The 25,268-nt window shown below is 53.4% G+C and overlaps 11 protein-coding genes across 11 annotated transcripts; 6 read left to right on the forward strand and 5 right to left on the reverse strand.

The window, feature by feature from the left end:
- Positions 1–255: 255 nt before the first annotated feature.
- On the reverse strand, positions 256–2,927 carry CPAR01_09660 (DNA replication licensing factor MCM7; the record flags this gene model as incomplete). Its single annotated transcript, XM_060493924.1, has 5 exons — positions 256–327; positions 383–2,330; positions 2,384–2,508; positions 2,564–2,808; positions 2,879–2,927. The coding sequence occupies 5 exons, from the start codon at positions 2,925–2,927 to the stop codon at positions 256–258; spliced, it is 2,439 nt and encodes an 812-aa protein (XP_060348054.1).
- Positions 2,928–3,591: 664 nt separating this feature from the next.
- On the forward strand, positions 3,592–7,283 carry CPAR01_09661 (ATPase; the record flags this gene model as incomplete). The annotated part of the gene is made up of 2 exons (XM_060493925.1): positions 3,592–3,708; positions 3,765–7,283. 2 exons carry the CDS (start codon positions 3,592–3,594, stop codon positions 7,281–7,283), a joined length of 3,636 nt encoding a protein of 1,211 aa, XP_060348055.1.
- A 177-nt stretch (positions 7,284–7,460) lies between these two features.
- CPAR01_09662 (uncharacterized protein) lies at positions 7,461–7,967 on the reverse strand (the record flags this gene model as incomplete). The annotated part of the gene is made up of 1 exon (XM_060493926.1): positions 7,461–7,967. The coding sequence occupies one exon, from the start codon at positions 7,965–7,967 to the stop codon at positions 7,461–7,463; it is 507 nt and encodes a 168-aa protein (XP_060348056.1).
- Positions 7,968–9,250: 1,283 nt separating this feature from the next.
- CPAR01_09663 (uncharacterized protein) lies at positions 9,251–9,631 on the forward strand (the record flags this gene model as incomplete). Its single annotated transcript, XM_060493927.1, has 1 exon — positions 9,251–9,631. One exon carries the CDS (start codon positions 9,251–9,253, stop codon positions 9,629–9,631), a length of 381 nt encoding a protein of 126 aa, XP_060348057.1.
- Positions 9,632–9,739: 108 nt separating this feature from the next.
- CPAR01_09664 (uncharacterized protein) lies at positions 9,740–11,491 on the forward strand (the record flags this gene model as incomplete). The annotated part of the gene is made up of 1 exon (XM_060493928.1): positions 9,740–11,491. One exon carries the CDS (start codon positions 9,740–9,742, stop codon positions 11,489–11,491), a length of 1,752 nt encoding a protein of 583 aa, XP_060348058.1.
- Positions 11,492–11,802: 311 nt separating this feature from the next.
- CPAR01_09665 (uncharacterized protein) lies at positions 11,803–14,242 on the reverse strand (the record flags this gene model as incomplete). The annotated part of the gene is made up of 2 exons (XM_060493929.1): positions 11,803–14,015; positions 14,056–14,242. The coding sequence occupies 2 exons, from the start codon at positions 14,240–14,242 to the stop codon at positions 11,803–11,805; spliced, it is 2,400 nt and encodes a 799-aa protein (XP_060348059.1).
- A 1,009-nt stretch (positions 14,243–15,251) lies between these two features.
- CPAR01_09666 (uncharacterized protein) lies at positions 15,252–15,464 on the forward strand (the record flags this gene model as incomplete). The annotated part of the gene is made up of 1 exon (XM_060493930.1): positions 15,252–15,464. One exon carries the CDS (start codon positions 15,252–15,254, stop codon positions 15,462–15,464), a length of 213 nt encoding a protein of 70 aa, XP_060348060.1.
- A 259-nt stretch (positions 15,465–15,723) lies between these two features.
- On the forward strand, positions 15,724–16,906 carry CPAR01_09667 (RNA polymerase Rpb3/RpoA insert domain-containing protein; the record flags this gene model as incomplete). The annotated part of the gene is made up of 2 exons (XM_060493931.1): positions 15,724–15,771; positions 15,836–16,906. The coding sequence occupies 2 exons, from the start codon at positions 15,724–15,726 to the stop codon at positions 16,904–16,906; spliced, it is 1,119 nt and encodes a 372-aa protein (XP_060348061.1).
- Positions 16,907–17,141: 235 nt separating this feature from the next.
- CPAR01_09668 (ThiF family protein) lies at positions 17,142–18,684 on the reverse strand (the record flags this gene model as incomplete). The annotated part of the gene is made up of 5 exons (XM_060493932.1): positions 17,142–18,214; positions 18,270–18,349; positions 18,400–18,405; positions 18,460–18,561; positions 18,626–18,684. The coding sequence occupies 5 exons, from the start codon at positions 18,682–18,684 to the stop codon at positions 17,142–17,144; spliced, it is 1,320 nt and encodes a 439-aa protein (XP_060348062.1).
- A 551-nt stretch (positions 18,685–19,235) lies between these two features.
- CPAR01_09669 (telomere length regulation protein) lies at positions 19,236–22,328 on the forward strand (the record flags this gene model as incomplete). Its single annotated transcript, XM_060493933.1, has 3 exons — positions 19,236–20,089; positions 20,143–20,585; positions 20,638–22,328. 3 exons carry the CDS (start codon positions 19,236–19,238, stop codon positions 22,326–22,328), a joined length of 2,988 nt encoding a protein of 995 aa, XP_060348063.1.
- A 258-nt stretch (positions 22,329–22,586) lies between these two features.
- On the reverse strand, positions 22,587–25,214 carry CPAR01_09670 (uncharacterized protein; the record flags this gene model as incomplete). The annotated part of the gene is made up of 1 exon (XM_060493934.1): positions 22,587–25,214. The coding sequence occupies one exon, from the start codon at positions 25,212–25,214 to the stop codon at positions 22,587–22,589; it is 2,628 nt and encodes an 875-aa protein (XP_060348064.1).
- Between the last annotated feature and the right edge of the window lie 54 nt (positions 25,215–25,268).

Raw genomic sequence — 25,268 nt, forward strand, 5'->3', positions numbered from 1 at the left:
AGTGGTTCATTATTTTTTATTTCCATCTCGGACGGGACTGGACAGCTAGTCCACTCGCAAGTGCTCCGCCAGAATGTTCTTCCTTCTCCTTGGTCTCCTTCATCTTCCTCAACAATGTCAAAACCAAAACGCCAAGTCCCAAAGGCTTCTTTTTTACGAAGCAAACTATGAGAAAACAACACAAGATTTCAGCTAACCACCAACCGCGCGATAAGACGACTACTACTACGACTCCCACATGCTCGCTCAAAATTCTCATTCGTCCCTCTCTGCGCCGTTGGAGGTGATGAAGACCAGCCTCGTACCATTTCCAGCCGTTTGCCAGACCTATTTAATGAATTATCAGCAATGTTCATCGACATATGTGTTGGGAAAAACTTACATCAAGCTCATTGTACTCCTCCAGAGCAGCAAGCCATTGGTCCTCCGTGAAGCCCTTTGCAATGACACGCTCCTTGACCTTGCGAAGACTGAGCTCGACACCGAGCTCCTCCTCGTCGTCGTCGGCGTCGTCGGCGCGGCAGGCGCCGCTGTCGGCGAGGGTCTTGACGAGGTTGTAGATCCTGCTGCTGGCATTGAGGCGCTGGCGTCCATTGGCGGCCTGCTCGGCCGCGAGACTCTCCTTGGAGGCCTCGACGAGGCGCAGGGCTTCGTCGACGTCGTCGTGGGTGACCTCGTTGCTGAAACGCAGGCGGGCGAGGGCCTGCGCGAGGCGGACGACACCGAGGAGAGTACGCGGGGTGGTGTGGGTGAATTGCTCGCCCTTCTTCTCGGCGCGCTTTTGCTGGCCACGCATGCGGACGTACGTCTTGCCAATGTACTCGGAGACGGAGGCGGGGACGACAGGTCGGTAGGTGCGGGCCTGAGCGACATAGGAGCGGACCTCGTGGGGAGAGAAGACGACTGAATCGGTGCCAATATCCGGGTGGCGCTGGTGCATGTGGACGTAGGTGACGTGCTTGGCAAGCTGGGCATCGGATTCGCGGGTCGGTGAGTCGAGAAGAAGGAAGATGATGTCGAAACGAGACAGAAGGGCGGCGGGAAGGTTGATATTCTCGACGGGGGAGATGCGGGGGTTGTAGCGGCCATAGATGGGGTTAGCGGCGGCGAGGATAGAGGTGCGGGCGTTGAGGGTGGTGGAGATGCCGGCCTTGGAGATGGAGATGGTCTGCTGTTCCATGACCTCGTGGATGGCGGTGCGGTCATTGTCGTCCATCTTGTCGAATTCGTCGATACAGCAGATACCGTTGTCGGCAAGGACGAGGGCACCGCCTTCAAGGACCATCTCATCAGTGACAGGGTCTCGCATGACGGCGGCCGTCAGACCGACACCACTTGAACCACGGCCGGAGGTGTAGACACCACGAGGGGCGACCTTCGAGATGTACTTGAGCAATTGCGACTTGGCCACACCAGGGTCACCCATGAGGCAAATGTTCAGGTCACCACGAATCTTCATGCCGTCCTTGACCTCCTTTGTGACACCACCAATGAGTAGGAGAAGAAGAGCCTTCTTGACATCGAGGTGACCGAAAATCTCGGGGGCGATGGACTTGGCGAGAAGCTCGTAGACTTGGCCGGACTGTCTGTATTGGTCGATTCGGCGTACCAGAGCAGGATCGACAATCATCTCAGAGTAGGCCTTCTTGTGCTGAACGATGTGGTGCGCCTCCACATAAGTATCGGTCAAGAGGCCGGCCTTCATCGCCTTGAAGCCGGTGTAGGGTGTGGGAAGGAAGATGCCAGAGATGTCGACAACGTCACCGGGATTCACCTTGCGAACGGAGGTGCCGTAGCACAAGACGGTCAGAGTTCTAGGGATCTGGCCAATGGGTACCTGCTCAGCCAGCTCCTGGACCTTGACCTCCTGGAAGGGCAAGAACTTTGAGGCTCTTGAAGAAGGGTGTAGTTGACCCTTGGCTTGATTGGTCTTGCAGTCCTCGGACGGGCATACGGTCAGGGGGCCGTATGACTTGTCGTTGACGGGCTGGAAGATTTCACAGCCGCAGCGATCGCAAGTGTATGCGCTCACTTGTACGATAGGCTTGACGTCGGAAACTCGGGTGGCAATGGCTCGGACGGTGATGAGATGACCCAATTGCTCGCCCTTGACCTCTCGCACGGCGAGCGCCTTGATGGGGTGGGAGGGAGTTTCGGATCGGGGCTTGAAGACGAGGGTATACCGGCGCGTGAGCTCGGCGGGGAACTTGTCCTCAGCAATGCTGGGGTCGGGCAGCTGACCATCAACAGGCTCAGTAGCCTGCCTCTGAAGGATATCGTTTCTCTGTTTTCTCCGCTCCATGAGAACATCTAGCACATCATCCTTGAAACTATCGACTGTTAGCCATGACGCCCCTGGACGACAGGTGCCGGGGAGCCGTACGTGACATCTTCGCTGGGCTGAGGCATAAGCTTGTCAACCGCTCTTGACATAAGCTCGACGTAGTGCTTGGTGTTAATTTCGATAGAGTGGACAAGCTGAAGTTCATCGCCAAGGGATGATTCGAACTGCAAGAGTCAGTCACTGTCCGTGGGCTTGATATGAAGAGCTACTGCAACTCACACTCGCCAAATCGTCCAGGTCAATCAAGACCTCATCAATCTTGCGGTCTGCCAGCTTCTGCATCATGACCTTGTATTTTGGGCCTGGCGGACTCCTGGCCTGGCGACGGGTGCCGCGTGTCTCGTCATCCTCCATCACCTCATCGTCGCTAAAGTCATCCTCGTCTATCGTAATGTTTCCAAGGGCATGCGAAATCGTTTGCTCGGGGGACGCCTTGAAGTCTGTGAGGAAGGATTCAAGTGCACCTATTGCAGGTCAGCACGGTCATGATGGCGGTGCGGGAGAAGCCATGAGCTTCAGGAGGGTTGAGCATACTCTGCTGCGCTTCGTACGCTACTGGCGCCTTGAACTGACGAAGCGCCATCTTGACAGAATCTGTGCGATCTCGGCTGTGGGGTTGGTTTCCTTCAGTCTTGGGATACGAACTGTGTGTTCGACAGCAGCGATGCGATGATGAGGTTGCTTCACTTGGTCTCTGCGACAACCGCGGGGAGTGTGGACTTTGTGGTTCTGCTGCTATCGGATTGAAGATTATTTGGCGCCGGGTGGGGGCTGGGAAGAATCGAATGTGAGATCAATGCGACCAGGGGTTCAGAAATTGGCCGGGCGACACGCAGGGACGCGTCGCGGTCAAGAAAGGGGAACGCGTTGAGCCACAGGGTTTAATTGATTTGCAGCCACACATTACAGGTACCTGACTGTTGTACTTTTAGCTGCTACCTGAGGCGCAAGCTGAGGTATTAGGATGCACCTGCATGAATCCCAGAGTACGTACCGCCTGTAGCTACCTACCCCGTGTTCGGACCCAATGGGGGTGGAGGTGGCTTTCCCATGCCGGGAATGCCTCGGCGTCGGCACATGCCAGGGTCACTTTCGGCTGAACTTCCATCCCCAGCTCCAGCAGCTCAAGCTCCGGTGACTCTCCGCAACAATATCTGTAGTCATTGCCTAGTGTTCTCGTCGTAGAGTCTGTCGCTCTCTTCCTTTGGATCTTCTCATGGACCACTAGACACTCAATTGCAGCAGTCATGTCTTCCCGGCGCAATGCGCAATCGACTCCGGCCGAGATCTCCCTCACCCACCTCAAGAACTGCCTTGTCAATCTCCCCGCATCGCTGGTCTCACTCCTCGTGAACGTCAACACAGTAGGTCTCTAGTCACATATTGTCAATGGTTCTCCTTCTCATAGAATCTCCTACAGCCTGCACAAAATGTCGTTGTCGAACTCAGTTACCGGCCCTCCGCGGGCGCCTCCGGGTCCGGCGCATCACAACAAAGATCCTTCTTCGTCGGATGGACGGGCATGCCGAGTAAGCGCAAGGTTGTACCCATAGTCGGGCGCGATGGCATCAATGGAGGTAGACCAGGCGCTTCGGGGCGCGAACAGGAAGTGGCGCAGGTCGAAATCGACGCGACGCTGGCCAGCACCCTAGGCCTTACAGACGGACAAAAGGTGACGGCTTCAATACACGTCGATCCGCCCGTCGCGCACACGATCAACATCGAGCCGCTCACTCCGGAAGACTGGGAAATGATTGAGTTGCATGCGACCTTCCTCGAACTCAACCTCCTCTCTCAAGTACGAGCTTTGCCAAACCCCGCGTTTACTTCCAGCTCCGGCTCATTGGTCGCCCCTCACGCCTTGACTCTACACCTCTCGCCAACATCGACAGCAAACGTCAAAGTAGTTTCTCTCGATCCCGCCCCCGGCGCCGAAGTTCCTTTCGTCAAAATATCCCCCGACGCTGAAGTCATTGTTGCGCCAAAGGTCCGGGCCAAGACAGCACACTCCCTGGGAGAGAATCGTAGTGTGGCAAGCACCTCCAAGTCCAAGCGCAGCGGCGCAAGTACAGTCCGGCGGCGTAGTGCGCGGGAAGATCGCAAGCCTGCCCTCTGTTTACGCGGTATCGCCCATTCGGCTTGCCGGGAGTGGTTCGACGAGGACCTGACTACCCAAGATTTCAGCGTTTGGGTAGACCGCGACATTCTGTACACCAAGGATTTCCGAGGTGTGAACTATGTTTCGGTCAACATTCTGCGACCTACACCACAAGCAAGTTCCACCCAGAAACCACAAGATGCTGAACAATCAGCAAGCACATCGAAAGTAGCTACAAAGGTTGTCGCACATCTACGCGCTTGGGACGATCCACCCGACAGCAAGACCATTGCCCTCTCTCCAGCATTGTGTGCAACATTGGGCTTTACAGGATCCGTTGGAGGGATTGTCAAGGTCGAGCCGGCGCCGCAACAATGGCCGCTGGATGCTGTTACAAAGTTGATAGTCCAACCGTTTGCCGCTTCCAAAAAATCTTCAGATGGATTGAAGTTCGGTGGCGAGTCCAAGGCTGGCAAAGAGGAGGCGGCCAAGCAATTTAGGCATCTGTACGCTCGCAAAGATGCTGCCCCTCTCATCACCGGACCTTTGACAGACGGATCAGTAATTGGCCTTTTCGAGGGCCTCGAGGCTCCTCAAGGTTGGGAAGGAGGAGTAATCAAGTTCGATCCGCCAGCTATCAACAGCGATCCGCTTAGATCATCAACAAGATGGGTCTTGGGCCTCAGCGAGAAAATTCCGGTCGATATTCGAGACCCGGTTCCCCGACCGTCGTGGATGAACGACGATAGTATCGCTGAGTTACAGCCGTCCTATGACGGGCAGCTAGTAGGCATTGATAAGCTCCTTCAAGACCTTCGAAGCCACCTTTCACACCTTTCCTCGACTCTCCTGACCGGTGCTATGGGTTCTGGCAAGACTGCAGTTGCCAGGTCTTTAGCGCAGGAGCTTGGCAAAGATCTTTTATTCCATACGACTTACTTCCCATGCCGGAAGCTCGTTAATGACGAGACTCGAATTGCTACCATCAAGGATACCTTGACCCAAGTATTTATGTCAGCCAGCTGGGGTGCTAGGCTTGGGGGCAAGGCACTCGTAGTTTTGGACGACCTCGACAAGCTGTGCCCTGTGGAAACCGAATTGCAAGTTGGCAACGACAACGGACGGAGCCGCCAGATTAGCGAAATCATTGGTTCCATGGTACGCCAATACTGCAACGTGGATACTGGAGTGGTCCTGTTGGCTGTTGCGGAGGGTAAAGATTCCTTGAACAGTGTCATCATTGGGGGTCATGTCGTCCGCGAGATTGTTGATTTGAAGGCGCCGAACAAGGAAGCGAGACGAAAGGTCATGGAAAGCATTGTCAGAAGAGACGCGATTTCCGCTGAAGACTTTCCAAGGCCACCGCAGAATGGCAGCCGGCCACCCACAGCTGACGGAAGCGCCGGAGGGGAGGACAGCGCATGGATGGATGCCGGCAGCCAAGGCAGCCGCGAGAACCAAAATGGCACCAGTGGAGGATTCGTCATCAGTCCCGACTTGGATTTCTTGGATGTTGCTGGCCTCATTGATGGCTATATGCCAGGAGACATCACCCTACTTGTGGCAAGAGCACGGAACGAAGCCATTATCCGGTCTGTCAACGATACGGACGGTGAGGGAGGTGCGGTACATCTGAGTCGCGTCGACTTTGACAATGCTCTCAAGGGGTTCACGCCCGCCTCGCTGAGAAATGTCTCTCTACAACACTCAACCACCACTTTCAGCTCCATCGGCGGTTTGCAAGAAACTCGTAAGGTTCTCCTGGAGACTTTGCAGTACCCAACAAAGTACGCCCCAATCTTTGAGCAGTGTCCCCTGCGATTACGGTCAGGCCTGCTGTTGTATGGATACCCAGGTTGTGGCAAGACCTTGCTTGCAAGCGCCGTTGCTGGAGAATGCGGCCTGAACTTCATCAGCGTCAAGGGACCTGAGATCCTCAACAAGTACATTGGAGCGTCTGAAAAGAGTGTCCGCGATCTCTTTGAACGCGCGTCAGCTGCGAAGCCATGTGTTCTGTTCTTTGATGAGTTTGACTCTATAGCCCCAAAGCGTGGCCATGACTCTACTGGTGTCACAGACAGAGTAGTGAACCAGCTTCTTACGCAGATGGACGGAGCGGAAGGTCTTTCCGGTGTCTACGTGCTGGCAGCAACATCTAGGCCAGACTTGATCGACCCTGCTCTACTTCGCCCTGGACGCCTGGACAAATCTTTGCTCTGCGACATGCCGCTATTGGAAGACAGAGTGGACATTTTGAAGTCCCTTAGCAGCAAGGTCAAGCTCGGCGAGGAATTGACAGAGTCCGACGACGCTTGGACTGATCTCGCACGTAGGACCGATGGCTTTTCCGGTGCTGATCTCCAGGCTCTTGTGTCCAACTCCCAGCTAGAGGCGATCCACGATGTTCTGGATGATGTCAGTCATGCCCCAACAACGAACGGCAAGGTCAATGGCAAGTCGTCTTCCCAAGGCTCTGTCCCCAGCTTCGTACAGTTCCGCTACGGCCAAGACGCTGCACCTGCCGCGAAGCCGATCAGCCGGCAGAAAGAGCTTGTTGAAAATGCCGCAATCCTCGCCAAGTTGGAGAGCATCAAACTTGCCCGTAAGAGGGTCAAGCAATCTCAACGCCCAGAAGGGGATGGCAAGCCGGTCAACGACAAGGAGGTCGTGGTTAAGCTGGAGCACTTGATGAAGGCCCTGGAAAACACCAGATCAAGTATCAGCACGCAGGAGCGGGCCAGACTGCAGAGAATCTATCGGGAATTTGTCGTTGGTCGAAGTGGTGAGATGAAGGATGGCCAGGGAAGCATGGAAATTGGCGGGCGAAGCAGTTTGATGTGAGATGTCAAGAAAGCCATATTACCGTACAATTGAAAGTACACCTCTCAAAACTAGACACTGTTCACATATGAATCTATCCGCGCAACATATCCACGTCTGCCGTCTACCGCGAGTTGCTCCTGTGCATTACTTACGGACAATTCATCTTTCTTACAGTCGCTCCTCTTTGAAACCTAATCATGCCGTCTTTCCTTGCAGAATCTTCTTATGGAAATCCTTCCAATTCGTCTCACACTGCGACTTGACAACCCCAGCCAAAAGCCTTGAGCACCGAATCTCAACAACCTCCTCCAGCTCTAACGCGCCCTCACCCTCGGCGCCCTCGGCATCCTTTACGCGCCAGCGCGTCTCGAGCAGCACGTTGAGCGGACAGCTCGTACGCACGAAGCTGCCGTCTTTTGTGAACGTAAAGTCGTAGTCGCTGACGGCGTCGCCGCTCCAGATGGCCTTGGGCAGCATCGAGGGCACGCTGTCGGTGACGGAGAAGCACTGCGTCGCGGCGATGGGGTCAATGTCCTTTGGGACGGTGGGCGGGATGGCGGGCGTGCGGGCCGCGTAGTCTTTCATGTTGGGGTCGCATTTGATGTGGTGCTCCGCGTCGTGGATGAGGGCTAGGGCGCCTTCGCGGGAGAGGGTTGAGGGGATGGGCGAGATGTGTGTTACGGTTACTGTGGTGTTCAACATCTTTGCAAGGTGGTTGTGTTTGGTGATGGAGTTTTGATGCCGTGGAGTGTTGTTGACTAAATGAGTGTGCAGTCTACAATGTCTTGAAATTTATGTTTAGATACGAGGCGATGAAATGTGTTATTTCAGAATGAAATTGAAGTCTGAGTATGAGATAAGATCTGCAGTGTGAGAAAGGAACCCGCAGCTGAAATGATAAAGTATATGCCCCAAACAAAGAAACTCAAATTCGAAGACGATGATGCCGCCCTTCCGAGCTTGCCCTTATGCGTCAAAGTGAGAGGCCGCTCTCTAGGAGCTGCATGTGATACAGTTGATGTATCAGACGAAGCCTCCCTTTTGCGTCCCACGGACCCGAATACGGGCATTTGGAGAACAGGTGCCCACTGCATGATGGAGTGTTTCCTTTACTGAATCCAGGGTTTTTTGGTCTCCCCCATTGTTTTCTTAGGCCAGTCATGGATCCAGCGCTCGTGAGGGTGATTCCCCGCAGACCCGGTAGATCCGGAATCAGTGAGCGAGGACAAAGGATTATGAGCCCAGCGACTCGGGTGGAAGAAGCTTGTTTCAACCTCAGTGGAATGCCATTCCCAAAGTTCATGTGCACATCAATACAGCCGGCCCTCAAGTGGCGCAAATGGTCGTGACTACGATCGGTGTTTCTCCAAGTGTATTGGGCATTATGGGGCTCGGCGGAGCTGCGTAAGGTAGTCCCACGCGGGATGAACCAGTGGGTCTCGGACCCGGATGCGGATGCGGATACGGGGAGTATAGTAGATTCCTTCGTCGAGTGAACTCCGGCATGCTATTCCATCGCCGTGATACGATTACCGATGAGCCCTTCTATAAGATTATGTCATGTTTTCTTTTCTTGCCTTTCCGAGTGTCTGGAATGACGAGATGCACAAGGCTTTCGGGCCCTTTGCCTGGCCTTACCATTGGACCGCGGTTTGGTTGGCCTCCTGCAGAATCTTGGAAAAAGGGAGGGACGCAACTGTTGCTGATTCGCTTGTGTCATATCAGAACGCCTCACCTCATACATCTTGGTATGCAGCATACATGGCAAGGAAGTTGCTAAGGTGACTTGCTGCACGCGCTGAGTTTGGATACAATTGTTCGCTCATACAAGAAGCCTCGGGTGCCTGCCGTAGGCGCAAGGCTCGGCATCATGGCTATCACAATACCAACACTTTGTAGTCACAATGTGCTCGTCAAAACCCGGTCGTTAAGTGTGTTTTCCTTGTCCCCTTACAACCATTTCAGAACAAATACTTTAAGCCACGATGGATAGGTCTGGCGAAGGTGGCGCTGCGGCAGTTGCTTGCGCCGAGAACATATCACTATTGCATCTTTTGAGCAAGCGTCATCACTACCCCCAGCTCAATCAGCCATCATCGAACCCTATTGAAGAAAAGGAGAGAACGCTGCAGTTCAGTAGAGAGCGAAGTTTATGCGGCGCCTTTGCGTTCCTGGCCAGCATCGATGGAAATCCGGACTTCGTTCCGGCTGTCTACATTGAAGAACGAACTGAACAACGCCGTTTGGAAATTGTGGTGGCCGTAAACAAAAAGAGCCCGAACAATGGTCAAGAAATTTTGCTGGATATCAAGCATGGATTCGAACAGATTTTCCAGCAATTAAAGGGTCTTGACGGCAAGTATTGAAGTTATCCTTCTCAGGTGCTGGGGAGACATGAGCTTACTCGATGCTGAATAGATCCCAAGGAATCAAGATCCAAAGTTGAGGATGGGGTCTTCGAAGAGGTTGTAAGGATGTGCTACAATCGGATTCTCAAACGCATTCGCGAAGAGCCCGCAGCACGAGTTGGGAGATCGCAAGGACGCCCAACGCAAAAACGACAGTCAATTGAGACGTTGCTCAAAACGCTCAGCACATACTTTACTCAGCCGAGCAACAGCATGGCACAGTCACAAGAGCTCGTGACAAGATCTCGCGATATAACAAAGTCACTCGGAAGATGGAGAAGATACCAAGATCCTTCTGAGCTGAAGTGCTTGGTGGAAGATATATTCCAGCTCTCACGAGTCGACCACTTTGAACAGCTCGTCCGCATGGTCCCTCACACGAAAATGGACCCATGCTCGAAAACGAGCCTGTGTAATATGATCTCCAAGATTGCGCGGTACAGAGAGGTCTCTCGACATGTATACCGGACTGCAAAGAAGTACCCAATTGCTAGGTCCGCGGACGTGGTGACGGTCAACCTCACGAGCTTTGCGCAAGGAGCTTACGAACGGATGGGAGCATATGAAAGGTACCCAAAACTCACCACAGCTCTGTCAAGGAATGGAATCACGAAAGGCCCCGATCGAGTCCTCAGGGATGCCTGGTCACAAGAAAACCATCAGGATGTCAACGTTGTATTCGAAAAGCAGGCCAAGGATGTCCTGAAGAACGCAAAGGTCCACGCTGAAGTTCAGCTGATATACCACTATCATCTCAAGAGCCGCCATTCAGACCTTCCTCCCAGAGTCATTCGATCCAGCAAAGACGCATGCTACCTCTGCAACGCTTTTATTGAAGCTGAAAAGACATTTTACACGTCCCGCTGCCATGGGAGGTTATACCCGTCATGGAAAATACCGCAAGTCACTAGCCGCCTCGACCTTGCTCAGAGGTTTAATGAGTTACTGAAAGGTAGAATAAGCAGTGCTTATAGCAATTTGGCTGGCTTCAAGGCCAATTGCCCAAAGGCAGATCCGGCGGAGAGCACGCTTTCGACATTGAATTGGTCGGTCTCGACTGAGGTAGACGAGCCATCAGTACCGACTGTTCCAAGTGAAATAGAAGTCGTCATTGTGACTACTCAGAAAGAAACAGAGAATCAAGAAATGTCTCAAGATATCGAAGCACAAAACTATTCTGTTGAAAACAAGAATATGATTCAAGAGGAGTCGCAGGAAGGGAATCAGGACGGCCAACAGGAGTCAACATCAGTGATGAACGTACCCGACACTGAAGGGATTGCAAACAAAGGAAGTCAAGCAGACGAACCAGTAGAAATCAGCATACATGTTGAACATGAAGAAGAAGAAGAGAGACCAACTCCACAGGTACAGGCCGCCGAAGACAGCAAAGCCACGACTGTAGTTGGCCAAGATGATGAAGCTCGAAGCACAGAGGCCTCCCCGAGACGAAGGAACGCCTCACCAGTCCAAGAAGACCGTACTCCACGCATAAGTCCTGCTATTCGAATATCCGATAGCACCAGAATTCAGTCTCAAATTCCCGATCGGCGAAGTGAGCCCAAGAGAAAGCAACGTCCAATTCGGATTAGAACATCATATGCTGTTATCAGAAAAACGTACCGTCCTGAGGAAAGAACTCCATCCACCAAACCCCCAGTGTACAATATTGAGAAGACAACTGTGTACTCCAATGACGGCAAGATCGGAAGCAAAAAGCGGACGTTTCCACTAGCTCGGGAAGGTGACACGATCTTGCAGGAGCGAATGCTTCCTGCCAGAATTAGGATTATGATGAACATCTTGGCCAATGTATGATGAGCACGGTGATACCTCATTTTTTTTTTTTCAATTGCAATTTTCATTTGAGTTGAGACTATCTGCGTTGGCCTGCGTTGAACGGCTCAAGCAGTCCTTAGCCAAGGACTCTTGGCCTACACACTGAGCAAAGTTTGATTCCCAGAGAACAAAAGTCGGGCCATATCCATCCCCTCATTACCATGGCCAAACGAGCTGCATATGAAACAGCAAAGGTTCTCAAAAAACAAATCCAGTACGCATTCCCGTTCCCTCCCACGACAAAATCGTCCGAATACTCCAACATGTTACAAGTGAGACGAGTTCAACTCTTATAAAGGGCGGAGTTGGTTCATGTGAACCTTGACAACCTTCTCGGTGGTGAACAGCGCCACGGCACCATCAGGGCCGTCCTGCTGAGGCGCGATTGCCTTGGCCTTCCCCTTCGAGTCGACTCCATTATCAGAAAAGAACATGTCCGCAACAGGTGCCTGGCTCTCAGGCTGGCGACCGAGGGTCACATTGGGGTGTTCAGCTACGCCAGAGATCTCGGAGGTGTCAAGACCCGTGAGACTCTGCTCGTGAATCCAGCCCTGAGAGTTCGGGATGATGAACTTCTGGTGAATGACCTGGGTCTCCACCACTGCCTGGTACTTCTGCTGCGCAATCCAAGCCTCGAGGTCGTAGAGCATGTAGTAGCGAGCTTGCTGCTGGATCATCGCATACATGGCATAGTCGAAGCCGTTGCGCGCATCCCAGAAGAGTGGATACATGCCGGTGCGAAGGAAGCGCAGAATGTGAGCAAAGAGATCTCCATCGTTGTCGAAGTGGAAGACGCCATCGCGGTACCAATCGCGGAAGTTGATGGAGAAGATATATTTGAACCAGGGGCTTCTCTCGAGAACATCCATAGAGCTGACGAAGCGGCGGCCACCAATCTCCAACTTGATCTGGCCTCTATAAAGAGGTGGCATGCCGAATCCAGCGGGGACAGTAGGAATTTCGGGGAAGTCACGGCCGACGAAGTTCTGGTTGGCACCCGGGGGCGAAGGCATAGTGCCTCGAGTGGTTCTAGTGAAGAGAGTGCGAGCAGGCGCAGCACCCGTGCCGAAGTTCACGTTGGTGCTGGATTCGCCATTGGAGTGGAGCTTGTTACCCACTTCGAAGTCGGTGACGGCGCGGGCTGCGGGCGCGTCAGAATACTGGCTTCCATCCGTGGACGTGGTGCTTCCGGCGATGCTCGGACCATAGGGGTTAACTCGGGGGTCATCTGAGAGAATCTCGGGATACTGGCGGGACCAAAGCGGGTTGGTGTAGTAGCCGGGATCTTTCTGAGGCTGGAAGAGGGTGGGCTTGCCGTTCTTGACCCAGATCTTGGGCTCAGCACTCTTGTCCCAGACTGTAGGCGAGAGAATAGAATTTGAGGCCGCTTTCATGCCTCCAGTACCAGACTTGATGGTCTTGTCCGAATCGTCCGAAACTCCGATCTCATTGTCGCTATCGCCAGACTTGATGGAAGAGCCCGCGGCGAAGCGGACCTTCTTCTCACCTGGAGACTTATCGGAGACGTAAGTCTTCAGCGCGCTGAGAAGGGGATTAGGAGGAGGGGCCACTGCAGCAGGAGTGAAAGCCGTAGCTTCGAGCTTTCTAGCAATCTCCTCGTCGGTGTCGGTGATCTTGATCGCAGGACCGGGCTCTGTGTAAGAAGAGAGAGCGCAGTCATGATTGGCATGAGAGTTGCCCTTGAGCTTGCTCTGACTGTGCTTGTTCTGAGGTTCACTATTGTGGATGGTAGGGCCGGAGTATGTAGACGATGGCAGCAAAGGAGCCTCCTGATCATGGCGCTGGTTATGCTCGGCAAGCTGAGTAGAAGAAGGCGCCTGAGTGCTTGGCTTCGCAACAGCACTGTTCTTCTTCTCCGGGGATGGATTGTAAGAAAAAGCAGAGAGGAGCACAGCGTCAGCAGAGTCCCTGTCGACAATCTTGAAAGAGCTGGAAGCTCTCTTGTGGCGATGGATAGGCAACTTAGTCATGCGACTCGGAGACGGGTTCGAAATTGCTTCGTCGATAGTCAGTTTAGGACAAGGCTTCACTTCGAGGGTCTTACCTCGGATCTGATTCTTATTGGCGAAATCGATGGTGTCAATCTTGTCCGCCGAAGCCGCGGCGCCAGACTCATGCGCATCCTTGTCTTCGGTAGTCACAGAACGAGTCGTAACAATGGTGACGACAGAGTCGCGAGTACCATTCTCCTTGGGAGCATCCTCGAGGTTAGCGGCAGAGTTCTGAAGATGATTTTCATTCTCACGTCGGTTGCTTGCGGTGGCCTTGGTAGGCGTGGCTTCGTCATGGGGGGCGGTCTTGTCGTCAGCGGCATCGTCAACCCGCTCGGGGCTGTGGCCAAACAGCGCAGAGAGACGGTCTCTACGGCTCTTCTTGCGACCGGAAGAGTCAGAGGAGGTAATTTGTTTGCCAGACAACTTTTTCTTCGACATCGTGGTTGCGAACGCGGGCTTGGGAGCTAGGGGAGGATTTCCAATCTTGACTGGGATGGAGCAAGTCTGCTAGAAGTCAAAACAATGTACGAAAAAGGAAGAAGAAGGAAGGAGAGATATGATTGTTGCCACTGACCTCGAAAATCTCCCTCGAGTAACGCGGGTCCGGCATGTGCTGCTGCTGGAACGCTGGAGTGGCAGAGTGAGGATGGACATCATCTGCCGCCGAGGCATCGCATCGCCAAGGCGACACACTGGTGCTTACATTCACCACCATCACTGCTGGAGTGGGCGGTATCCGTGAGTCGAGTGTGAAAGAAAGCTCGTACAAGGATTCAGTCCCAAATCAAGGAAGTAGTAATGCGAAATCGAGTAGTGGCGTCTGTGATGTCTGTGATGGCCACGACAATCGCAAAATAGCCTCGAATCTAAACAATGGTCAATGGAACCCTTTGACGAAGGGTTTGAATGGAAGATGAGTATCTGGGGAGTCTCGTCTCTTACCTCGAACAGGAAAATATGATTCATTTGTGTTAGGAACACAGATACCAACGATAACGATGAGAAGACTACTCCTGCGGATGAGAGGCTTGCAACCAGCTTCGTGTTTTCGAGGAAAGAATGAAAGGCTACGAACTTGGACTGAGGTGCGATGAGAAGGGATGAGTGAAGCGAAAAGAAAGAAGGGCAGCAAGCCTTGCAGGAAATATTCCTGTGGACAGAGCGATGTTATTGACGGGGGAAGGTGCGGCAAGTCTGGGTCGCTCTTGCCCCCGAAACTTTACTTCCCGTGGCACCTGCCTTTGCTACACTTGCTCCTTCCCACCGGATATTCTTATGCTAGATACGTATTCGGCTTATAAGATGGAATAGGAGAGAAGACTCATTGTCCTCATCCAGTGCGCTCCTCTACCTAGCAGCCACCCACCTGATTCAAGGTCAGATGGTATGGTACCTACCTATGTTGGTGTTGCCTCTCGATGTCGATAGATCACTGGAATACCGTCATCGTATTCGTAGACTCACATCAACTCAGAACCTATTCTCATCACCAAATGTAGAGATGCCCGCCACATCATGTAGCCGAGATCGACCATGGCAATGGAGGGAGCATATGCGTTTAAGTTACATTACTCCGTAAAAACCATCGAACTGCCCTTCACTACGTAAGGTATCATTTCTGGCATTAGTCAACTGTCTAAGAGGTATTCACGATTCGTTGGGTGCGCAGCTGCAGTGATCATTGTAAGTCTTCAGTGAATGCCATCTTCGTTCGCGATAGCCTCATGGTCTGGTCCTTTTGGATCACGACTAGCATGTTTACGCCCGGTGTTGGGGGCTCTACCAAAAAAATCAACGACACCTGGATGTCACTGACAAGAAATGACTATCAGGAAGACCTAGAACAGCTACACGCAAACATTGTCTCGGCAGACACTCCAGCCGGTATATCAAGCATTGTGATTTCTCGTGATCCTGAACGACAGACCGTCCCGTAGAATTGGGTGATGATCTCGCGAGTCGCAACTAAGGTACATCGATACTGTCCGTTGTGACGTTCAGTGCCCCACACAGCTTCTCCAGATTTTTTTCTTCCAGAACGCATTCGGAGTAGGGGGGTTGGCATTAACAATCCAGGGGGCGTGTACGTAAGCCGCATAGTCTCGGTGTAGATAGAGGGGTCCTCCAAAAAATTATTTTGCATTTCCATCGATCGCAACTTTTCGCAGTCGCAGTCCAGCCATACCGCACACAACCATGGCACCCTCCTCAACACCCAGTCAAGCCGAGCTGGACCGGCGGAGGGTAAGTCAATTCGATTCACATTGTCCTCGAGGTGCGATTCTCCCATACTGACCACTACTTGCAGATAGTCGGTATCAATAAGGAAACTGTCACTGATGTGACTTCGACCGACTACCCGGGCACCTACGCCGGCGAGGACCACGCCTGGGACCTCGACCGTTTCGCCTCCAACCTCCGCGTCCAGTTCCACCACAATGCCCAGCACGAAGCCTCCTTCTCCCTCATCGGCGTCGACGCCTCGATCGCAAACGCCTTCCGCCGCACCCTCATCGCCGAGATCCCTACCATCGCCATCGAGAACGTCTACATTGAGAACAACACCTCGGTGATCCAGGACGAGGTCCTCGCCCACCGCCTCGGTCTCATCCCTTTCACCGGAAACCCCGAGGGCCTGCACAAGTTCCTAAAGTGGTACCGCAAGCCCGAGCAGGGCGGCAAGGGCTCCTTCGACTACAACACCGTCCAGCTGCGCCTGCGCATCGAGTGCACCCGCAACCCGGATGCCGCCCCCGGCGAGACGGACCCGGCAAAGGCCTTCCACCACGCGAGCGTCTACGCAAAGGACATTGAGTTCGTCCCCACCGGCCGCCAGGTCGAGTTCTTCTCCGGCGAGGACGCCATCCGCCCCGTCAACCCCGACATCCTCATCGCCAAGCTGCGGCCCGGCCAGTGCATCGAGCTCGACATGCACATGCACAAGGGTATCGGCTCCGACCACGCCAAATTCTCCCCCGTCGCTACCGCTTCGTACCGTCTCATGCCCACCATCACCATCACGCGGCCAATCCTCGGCCAGGACGCGGACAAGTTTGCTAAGTGCTTCCCCCAAGGCGTCATTGGCTTCGAAAAGGTCACAAAGAAGGAGGCCGCCGTTGCCGGCAGCGGATACGAGGGTCACGAGGGCGAGAAGAAGGCTGTGGTCAAGGACGCCATGAGAGATACAGTCAGTCGTGAGTGCTTGCGCCACCCCGAATTCGAGGGCAAGGTCAAGCTGGGCCGGGTGCGTGATCACTTTATCTTCTCCATTGAGAGCACAGGACAGTGGGACAGCGACGAATTGTTTTTGGAGTCGGTTAAGCAGTTCAAGACGAGGTGTATCCGTCTTGAGCAGCAGGTCATCAACATGGTTAGATGAAGCATCACTGCACATGTACCATACTTATAGATATCCCGTGTTTCTGGTTTTGCAAGGGCTGGCTGGCAATGGAAAGAAAGAAAAAAGTTCATAATGACACTCGGTTTTATTTGCTACATTCGTCTAGTTGCTTCTTTTGGTGCGAGTACACCTGATATGCCATGCCTTTTGACATTCCCAAAGACACCGTCCATGCTATTATCATCATCATCCCACGTAAATGCTGAGTATCTATCTATGCGGCCTTCTTGAACCGCAGGTAGAAGTTGAATTCCAGAGGGAAAGCAGGATCCGTGACAATAACATTTTGCCCATCTTCCAGCTCGAGCTCCTTGATGGTCTTTCCAAGGTTGGCCCGTGTTTTCTCCTCCAGGCTGGGCGGAAACTGCATGTACAAGGTCTTATTGGCGGCTCTGAATGAAGGCTTTTTCAATTGTGCCTCGGGACGGATGACAAACGAGTCCACCAGGTCTTGGAGTGTGCTGTCAGGGTCGACCTCGAGCGGCCGCGATTCCTGTCCACAGACGGGGCAGTCGTCTTTCTTCTCGTGCTTGAAGGTGTAGGTGTAGATGCTGTCATTTCCAGAATACATCATATAGTTTTCCTCCATTCCAAGCGTTGGCGCGGCCGAGCTGGCGAGCTTAAAGGCTTCATTGCAGCATGCTGCCGCAATGATGGCGTTTGTGGATGCGATGGCGGGAATGATGTTCTTGATGACTCCCTGGGTCAGGGCGTAAGTGACGCCTGTAATATTGAACTCTTGGGCACGTGTAAGAGCCTTTTGGTACAGCCAGGACACATGGGTAGTGTCGTCCTTGTCCAGCTTTGGAAACGGCTTCTCCTGATCCCAGGCGATGACGTGTGCCCACTCAATGCAGTGCTCTGGTTGTCGGGGGATTGAGGCGATTGTGCAGAGAGGAACAGCGGCTCTCGGTGCGTGCATGTCCAGTTGGCATTCGATACAAGATGTAATCGAAGGTACGATGACTCGAGCCTGACCCTTAAAACCCTCTGTGCCCCCATCTATCATGGGAATCAATGAATCCGGGTCCTCGCCTTCTTCAGCAATCTGTACGAGGGTCGCGTTGATCCACCTGCGGGCCTCGATGCTGTCCAATCCACATATGACGAACTGGAATTGTTTGTAGAAGTCTTGACCAAAATCTTGAATGGCGCAGTTATGGGCTGTAATGTTGACACCCTTGACACGACGCATGACGAACTGAGCCGCGACTTCAGCCTTGTACTTGCCGACGTCGGACTTTCTGAAGAGGAATTGCCGATTTAGGTTCGAGATGTCGATAGTATCTGGCCAAGCAAATGTCAGATCTTGAGTAGAGCGGCGAGACAGGGTACGGCTTACCCATGTCAATGACATGAATATCCTTGAACTTCGACATCGCCAAGTTCTTTAAAATCTCACATCCAAGACCTCCGGCGCCACTTGTATAATGTCAGTCGTAGTTATCGTGTTCGAGTAGGGGATCACCAACATTACCCTACACGATGTGTTAGTAGACAGCACCGACTCATTGGATCATGCAATACCATACAGGACCTTGATCTTGTCAAACTGTTCAAAAGCCTCCTCCGTTCCGGCCACATCAGGGTCGCTGAAGGGTCCTGGGGTCTTGCGAATGTTGTCGAGATAGGTCCTGTACCATGCTATGGTCAGCGATTGAGTGCGACAACTGACGACTTGTAGCATGAGAGGCGAACCATCTCTTTGACTCATCGACTTGATGTGCCGCTACCGGGAAAGGTGCTTCGGTAGCCATCGTGAGGAGCGCTCGAATCGGATTGACTTGTAGGTGATGTTCGGTGTGATCACTTTGTTGTTTGTTCCTTGGGTTCTCAACCAGGGTGAGCTTCGGGAGGTGGAGGGGCCGACATGACGATACCTACCTATATAGGGCCAGGTGAGCCTACCTACCTTACCTTATGTCCGTGCCTGATAAGGCTTATCAGCAGGATTGTTATCGATAAGATGCCTGCCTAAATGGAAACCTAGGAACCTACCGACCTTGGGGCCTTCTATGGGTGTGTCTACAGTACAGTGGGGTGTGGAAAGACAACCCCACCGGCCCTTAACTCTTTGGGCTTGGGTGTCTGTCCATCCATTCGTAGAGACAGTTGGGGGACATATTATTCCTAACGAACAGAACTCCCATCTGATATTGCAATCACAACTCAGAGCAATCAGCGAAAATTATTTCGACACTATTCTGGATTTTCGGCCTTTGAGGTGACAGTTTGAGAAAGCCCTTTTCGTTTTCTCACGGTACCATGCAAGGACCGTAGTCCACCACCAGAAAAGGGATTATCAAGCATGGACGACTTCTTTACCCCGGTCAGCACTACCTACCTCAAGGCAAGGCCAAACGAACCATTCTTGGAAGAAGCAGCCACAAGCAACAAGCCTCAACCACCAAAATCTGCTGCTGCCGAAACTCTTTCTGTAGAGAATGCTCTAGAGACTCTGAAGAACCAGCCAGGTTATGACAATCTGATTGGGGTCCTCAAGTCCCTCACTGATGGCAGTGTTGCTGCAACGGGATTCAGGCTTGCGACGCCCAGTCCCGAGGCTGCGCAAATTATTCAGTGCCTCGTCTCAGAGATTGTTCCCAACTACTGGCCTTTGCTCAAAGAAGATGTTTCTGGAGGATCTGGTATACAAGATGTCGATAGCCCCAAAGACGTCGAGTTGCTGCTTAGATGCTTGAGGAGTGTTACAGGTCTCAACGCCATCATCACCCGTATGAAGGCCTTGATCCAAGAGTCCAAGGCGAGCTCCAAGGATGTAAAGCGCCCAGATTTGAGCCTGAACCTGAACGTACTACTCGAGGTCAGCTCAGCAGTATTGGGTGGGGACGACTACCTTGCTGCACTATGGGCGTCGAGCAGCGCTGGGCTAGAGTCTACGGCGAGAAGACGGCCGATGGCGAATGAGTTCATCGCACTGATAGCCGGTGGACGCCTTATTTCAGTTGCAGCCGAGGCAGATGCCATTGCCAACCCGGACAAAATCAACAAGAAGCAACTTTGGATCGCAGACGGGCAACAATACAGCAGGTGGCTGGGTCGAAGTATCGGAGCGTGGGCGAAGGGTGGCAACTCGTCTGACGATGCGAAGCTATGTGCAGAGGCTTTCATACGATCACTTCGCCTGGGTTATTCTGGCAAGTACACCATCCTCTACGCCATCCCTTCTATAGCTTGAGGAATGTCACTAACAGATTTGTAGATGCCCTGATGAACCAATTTATCAGCGAACTTCTGTTAGGCCCTGAGGAAAGCCAAAACGCCTTCTTCAAGCTCTTTGGCCAATTCTCTCAACTGGAGCAGAAGCGGGTTCTCTTTGCTGTTCTCAAGCACTTGTCGGAGACATTTCTCAATAAGCTGGGCGATGTCGAACCTCTGAAGCCGAACTCGGTTATATCCGCTGCGACTGGCATCATCGAGAAGATAGTGTCTAACGAAGAAAGCCGAAAGGCACATTTAATCTCTTGGTTGACCAGCTCAACTGGTGCCGGCCTGGGAGATGGCATAGGTATCAGGCGCGCAGCCATAGCAGCGCTTGCACAGGACAGAGAATGCGTCACTCAGGTATTTGAGAAGAGCCTTCACCAGTTCGGCGATCAGCTATACATTAAGCACTCTCCCATCATGCAGCAGCAAGGTTCGACTCTCTCACCTTTGTCACTCTCTAGCACTTACTGACTATGACAAAGCCCATGCACAAGTTCTTCTCCTTAGCGCTAGTTATGTCAACAAGCTCTCACCCCTGAAGCTTAAGATGCTCATGCGATCTTCAAGCTACCTCAACACCGTGTCCAACCGGATCGGCGCCTCACAAGAGAGGGCTAGATTCTTGGGTATGGCAGTGGGCGAGGCCCTCTCGAGTCTGATCGACGGTGGTGACAAGAAACTGGACTTCAAAATGGAGGAAATGGCAACAGACGAGGCACAGTTCTACAAGGATCTCGTCAGAACGCTGGATAGTACAGGGCCTATCGATCAGTTGATCACCACCCCTGAGGTGGAGCAGAAGAGACAGCCACAACCGCCGGGACCCTCCCGCCGGAACCCAGCACCAAAACCCAAGCAACCAGCCGCGCCCTCAAAGTTCATCATACAAGAAGTCTCAGACTCCGAAAGCGAGGACGAGGACCTCATACCCTACGCCAAGCCCTCCGACGATGCAGAAGACTCAGACGAAGATGCCACGCTCGTCCGCCGCGACAAGCCAAGAGCTCCAGTCTACGTCCGCGATCTCATAACCTACCTCCGCGACACTGACAACTACGACAAGCAAAAACTGGCCCTCACCACAGCCCCGCCCCTGATCCGTCGCAAAGCGAACTTTGGCACAGAGGTCTCCTCCCATGCAGACGAGCTCGCCACGCTTCTCGTCGGCCTCCAGGACAAGTTCGAGATTGAAAACTTCAATGACCTCCGTCTTCAGGGTATGATAGCCATCGTCGCAGCACAGCCACAGAAGATGGGCCAATGGTTCGCAAAGACCTTCTTTGACGGCGACTACTCCATCTCGCAGCGTGCCGCGGTTCTCATCGTTCTCGGCCTCAGCGCGCGCGAGCTCGCCGGCTTCGACATCTCGGAATACTCTGCCGCCGCCTCGTTCCCCTCCAAACGCCTCCCGGAGAAGATGGAAGCGCTCTACCTCGACCCGTCCACCGCCCAAGCCCGCCTCGCCTCCTCGTCGAACCTTAAGGCCATTCCCGCCAACGCCCTCGACACCATCGCCGATTCTTTGACGTCTTCCTTCCTCGCCCCCATAGCCGCCAACGCAGCAGACGCAACAACGGGACCAGACGTCCTCAAGCTCTCGACCTTCACCTCCCGCCTGCCTTTAAAGTCCACCAAGAAACCCGGCATCCGTTCCATCCCCAACACAACGGCCTCCCTGCTCGCCACCTCATTCTTCTTCCCTTTGACGGCCCGCTTCCAACACGCCCTACGCTCCCACTCGGCACGCTCCGGTATCTTCATCCAGCCGTACCTCCTCTCCCTCTACCTAAAGACACTGGCCGTGCTCGTCCACGCCGCGGGACCCGCGACGCTGGCCCTCCCGCAGATGACGGCCGAGCTTTGGGATCTTCTGCTGGGTGTCCGCGCCCACGTCAACGGCGACGTACCCGGAACCCACGCGCTGCTGGTCGCGCTGGCGGCCATGCTCGAGGTCAATGAGGCGTCTGACATGCGGCGCTTGTGCGAGGCGCATCCGCGGGAGGTGGTCGAGACGCAGGAGTGGGTCAGCGGTGTCTTCAACGGCACGCGCGGTGACGATGGCGGGGAGGAGAATAATGTGAAGATGCTCTCTGCCGCGGTGCTCATCAAGCTGCAGGAGGCAACGGAGAAGTATCGGGCCCTGCTGCTGGGCGACATGATAGGGTTCTCATAGAGTACGATAGGGCAGGGAGATACACTCTCAAAAGGAATGGATGTCATTTTAAAAACGATATCTGACATGGGCCCTTCTCGTTCGAAGCAAACATTGCCCATGCCAACCTAGCATCCAACTTAGAGTAGTCATACATGTCCCTCGTCAACAATCCATACCCCTCTAACGCCGATGCTCCGTGAATACATAAGCAGGTCCTTTCCGTATTTTCATGCTGCTTTCCATGTATACAAGACAAAGCCAAACGTACCAAACCCATCAAGTGGATTCACCCATCAGGTCCTGTAGGTCCTGTCTTCCGCCCTTACGGACAGGTAGCGTTGACAGGTACTGGTTTGCGTGACTTAGATGCTCACCCAAACTCATCGCCATTCTCCTCAACTCTTCCTTCACAGCGTCTGCACTAGCTGAGCCTTGCATGACCTCAACAGACGGCGGCGCTGGTGGAGGAGGCAGCGGGATAGTGCCACTGTCCCGGTTCCCTACCGAGCGTGGGATACCCGGGGGCAGGGCTGGCTGGGCGGCCTGCTGTGGAGTCAGATATTCGGGATCAGAGTAGTCGGCACTGTTGACGCTGTTGAATGAGCGATGTGTGTTAAGTCGCAACCCGCCCTGGCCATTGGGCCGAACGGTAGCACCGGGTTCGGCTAGGTTGAGGTCGACGAGGCTTAGTTGATCATCGTCTTTGGGAGCGCGCGAGGAGAAGTCCGAGTCATCCGAAACATAGATTGACGGTTCTCGGTTCGATGATGGTACATATAGAGATGGTTCTCTATTCGATACTGGGACGTAGATGGAAGGTTCCCGGTTTGATGTGGGCACGTAAAGGGAGGCATGACGCTCCAGGTCGAAGGGGTTCGCCATTCCCATCTCTGAACCGCTGACAGATGCGACGTCCGAGTTTGCTGTTGAAGGACGAGTGAGCTCCGGCATGGGATCGGCCAAGCCCATGTCGAGGTCGATCAAGCTGCCGGTAGATACACGGTTATTCTGGTTACTGGGAGGCGGAACCATAAGTTCATCCAGATCTATCAAGCTCCCCGTGGACTCTCTGTTGTTCATCTGTGAGCCAGGCCGGGGAACCATTAAGTCGCCGCCATAGTTGGGAGCGGGGACAGGATCGGTCTGATGGTGGAACATTTGTGGGCGAGACGCAGAACTTGGTCCCGAATGGTCATCCCACGATGGCCTATCTTCGTGGAAGGGGCGATCTTCGTTAAAGGGAAACCTCGACATTTCCGGGTTTGCGGAAGCCGGAGGTGCCATGGAAGGGAACTTCCAGTCCTGCGTCCTTCTATTCGGATTCAGATCTGCAGGGTCACTCGATGGTGCTTTGCTGAAGTCTGGCTCGTCGCCCATATGATAATCGACAGACACGCGCGGTGCGCCGGCTCTGATGGTGTTCATATCCACAAAGTTGGATAGATCACCACCGTGCAGTGAAGCGTCGAGATCGATGAGTGATTCTCTCACTGCTGTTGACTGGAGCGAGTCGTCTCGCAGTGGAAGATCTGAAGTTGGCGGAGGGATCGGTCTGCCATAGTAGGCTCGAGAGTTGTCTTCGTAATTGGAAATAGTGTTTGGGTCAAACACCTTTTCTAAGGGAGCTTTCATGGCAGCAAGTTGTTGTGGTGGCGGTCTCCGCCGCGATTTCGGCTTGGATCGAGACATGTCATCCAGAAGCATAGGGTCGAATTCCACGTTTGAGCCATACACATCGTAGACTGCCTGAGCGTCCGTATTTTGGAAGACTTGTTGGTCGAATGCCATCGTTGTGCTAAAGTTCCATTCGTCGTTGGCCATCGCAGTGGATGAAAAGTCGGACTCATCCATGCCGGACATGCCCTGGGCTCCTCCCGGAGCAAAGAGTGATTTACGGCTGCCACCTTGTGACTCCCAAAGCTTGAATCCTCTGACTAGTAATGCCAGTGATGCTGCTGGGTATTCTTGGGCCGAGTTGGCGATGTAAGGGTGGTTCTGTACCTCTTCGATTGTTGGTCGCTTCGTCGGATCCTCTTCTAAGCAGTAGGCAACTAGGTGCTTTAGTCGGTCGGAGTACTGATCGCCCTCCAATCGAGGCGTGTGTGCCTTGATGTAATTTCCAAGCTGATAAACGTCGACACCAGCCATGACGTTTGGTGGCAAGCCGGAGGCAATCTCAAAAACCATGGAGCCGAATGCCCAGATATCCACCTCTGTTCCATAGGATGTTGACTGATCGAAAAGTTCCGGGGCCATCCAGTGAGGGGTTCCGATGAAGGTTGATCGTTTATCGAATTTCGTCTCAATAACACCTGCCACTCCGAAATCGCAAAGTTGCACTCCACCAGCCTCGGTGACCAGAACATTGGCGCACTTGATGTCGCGATGAATGATGCCTTGCCGATGAACCCAGAAGACAGCTTCAGAGACCTCTCTGAGGATTGGAATAATCCACTTCTCTTGCAGGCCACCGGGAGCGGTCGGCTTCATGAGTGTAGCCACACTTCCTCCGGCGCAGTACTCCGTGATCATCCACATAGATTGGCCGACAGGCAATGCGTCGATGACATGATTGATGTTCCTTGCGCCGCTGTCGCTTAGAAGCTTCAGCGCATTAACTTCAGCCAAAAATTCCTTGAAGGTGTCTGCAAGCTTCGGGTTGACGGTGTCGCTTTCTTCAATGTCGATGATTTTGACCGCCACAAGCATACTGGTGTTGATGTCGGTTGCTTTATAGACACGACCAAAACTTCCCTTGCCAATCAATTCATTGAGAAGATATGGCGGCTTGTCCTGTCCTGCTTTGGCCACCTCATCGTCCACAGCAGCTTGCATCTTTTTCGCATCTTCTAGGGCCTTCTGCTTCGTCACCGAGAAGTCGGGGCCTCTGACTTGGAGTGACATCTTGGGTGAGTTGTGACCGTTAAGGACGGCCTGAAAAGCTGCGTGTCTCTTCCT

The sequence above is a fragment of the Colletotrichum paranaense genome, assembly GCF_030867605.1.
Source record: "Colletotrichum paranaense strain IMI 384185 chromosome Unknown Scaffold_7.1, whole genome shotgun sequence".
NCBI lineage: Eukaryota > Fungi > Ascomycota > Sordariomycetes > Glomerellales > Glomerellaceae > Colletotrichum > Colletotrichum paranaense.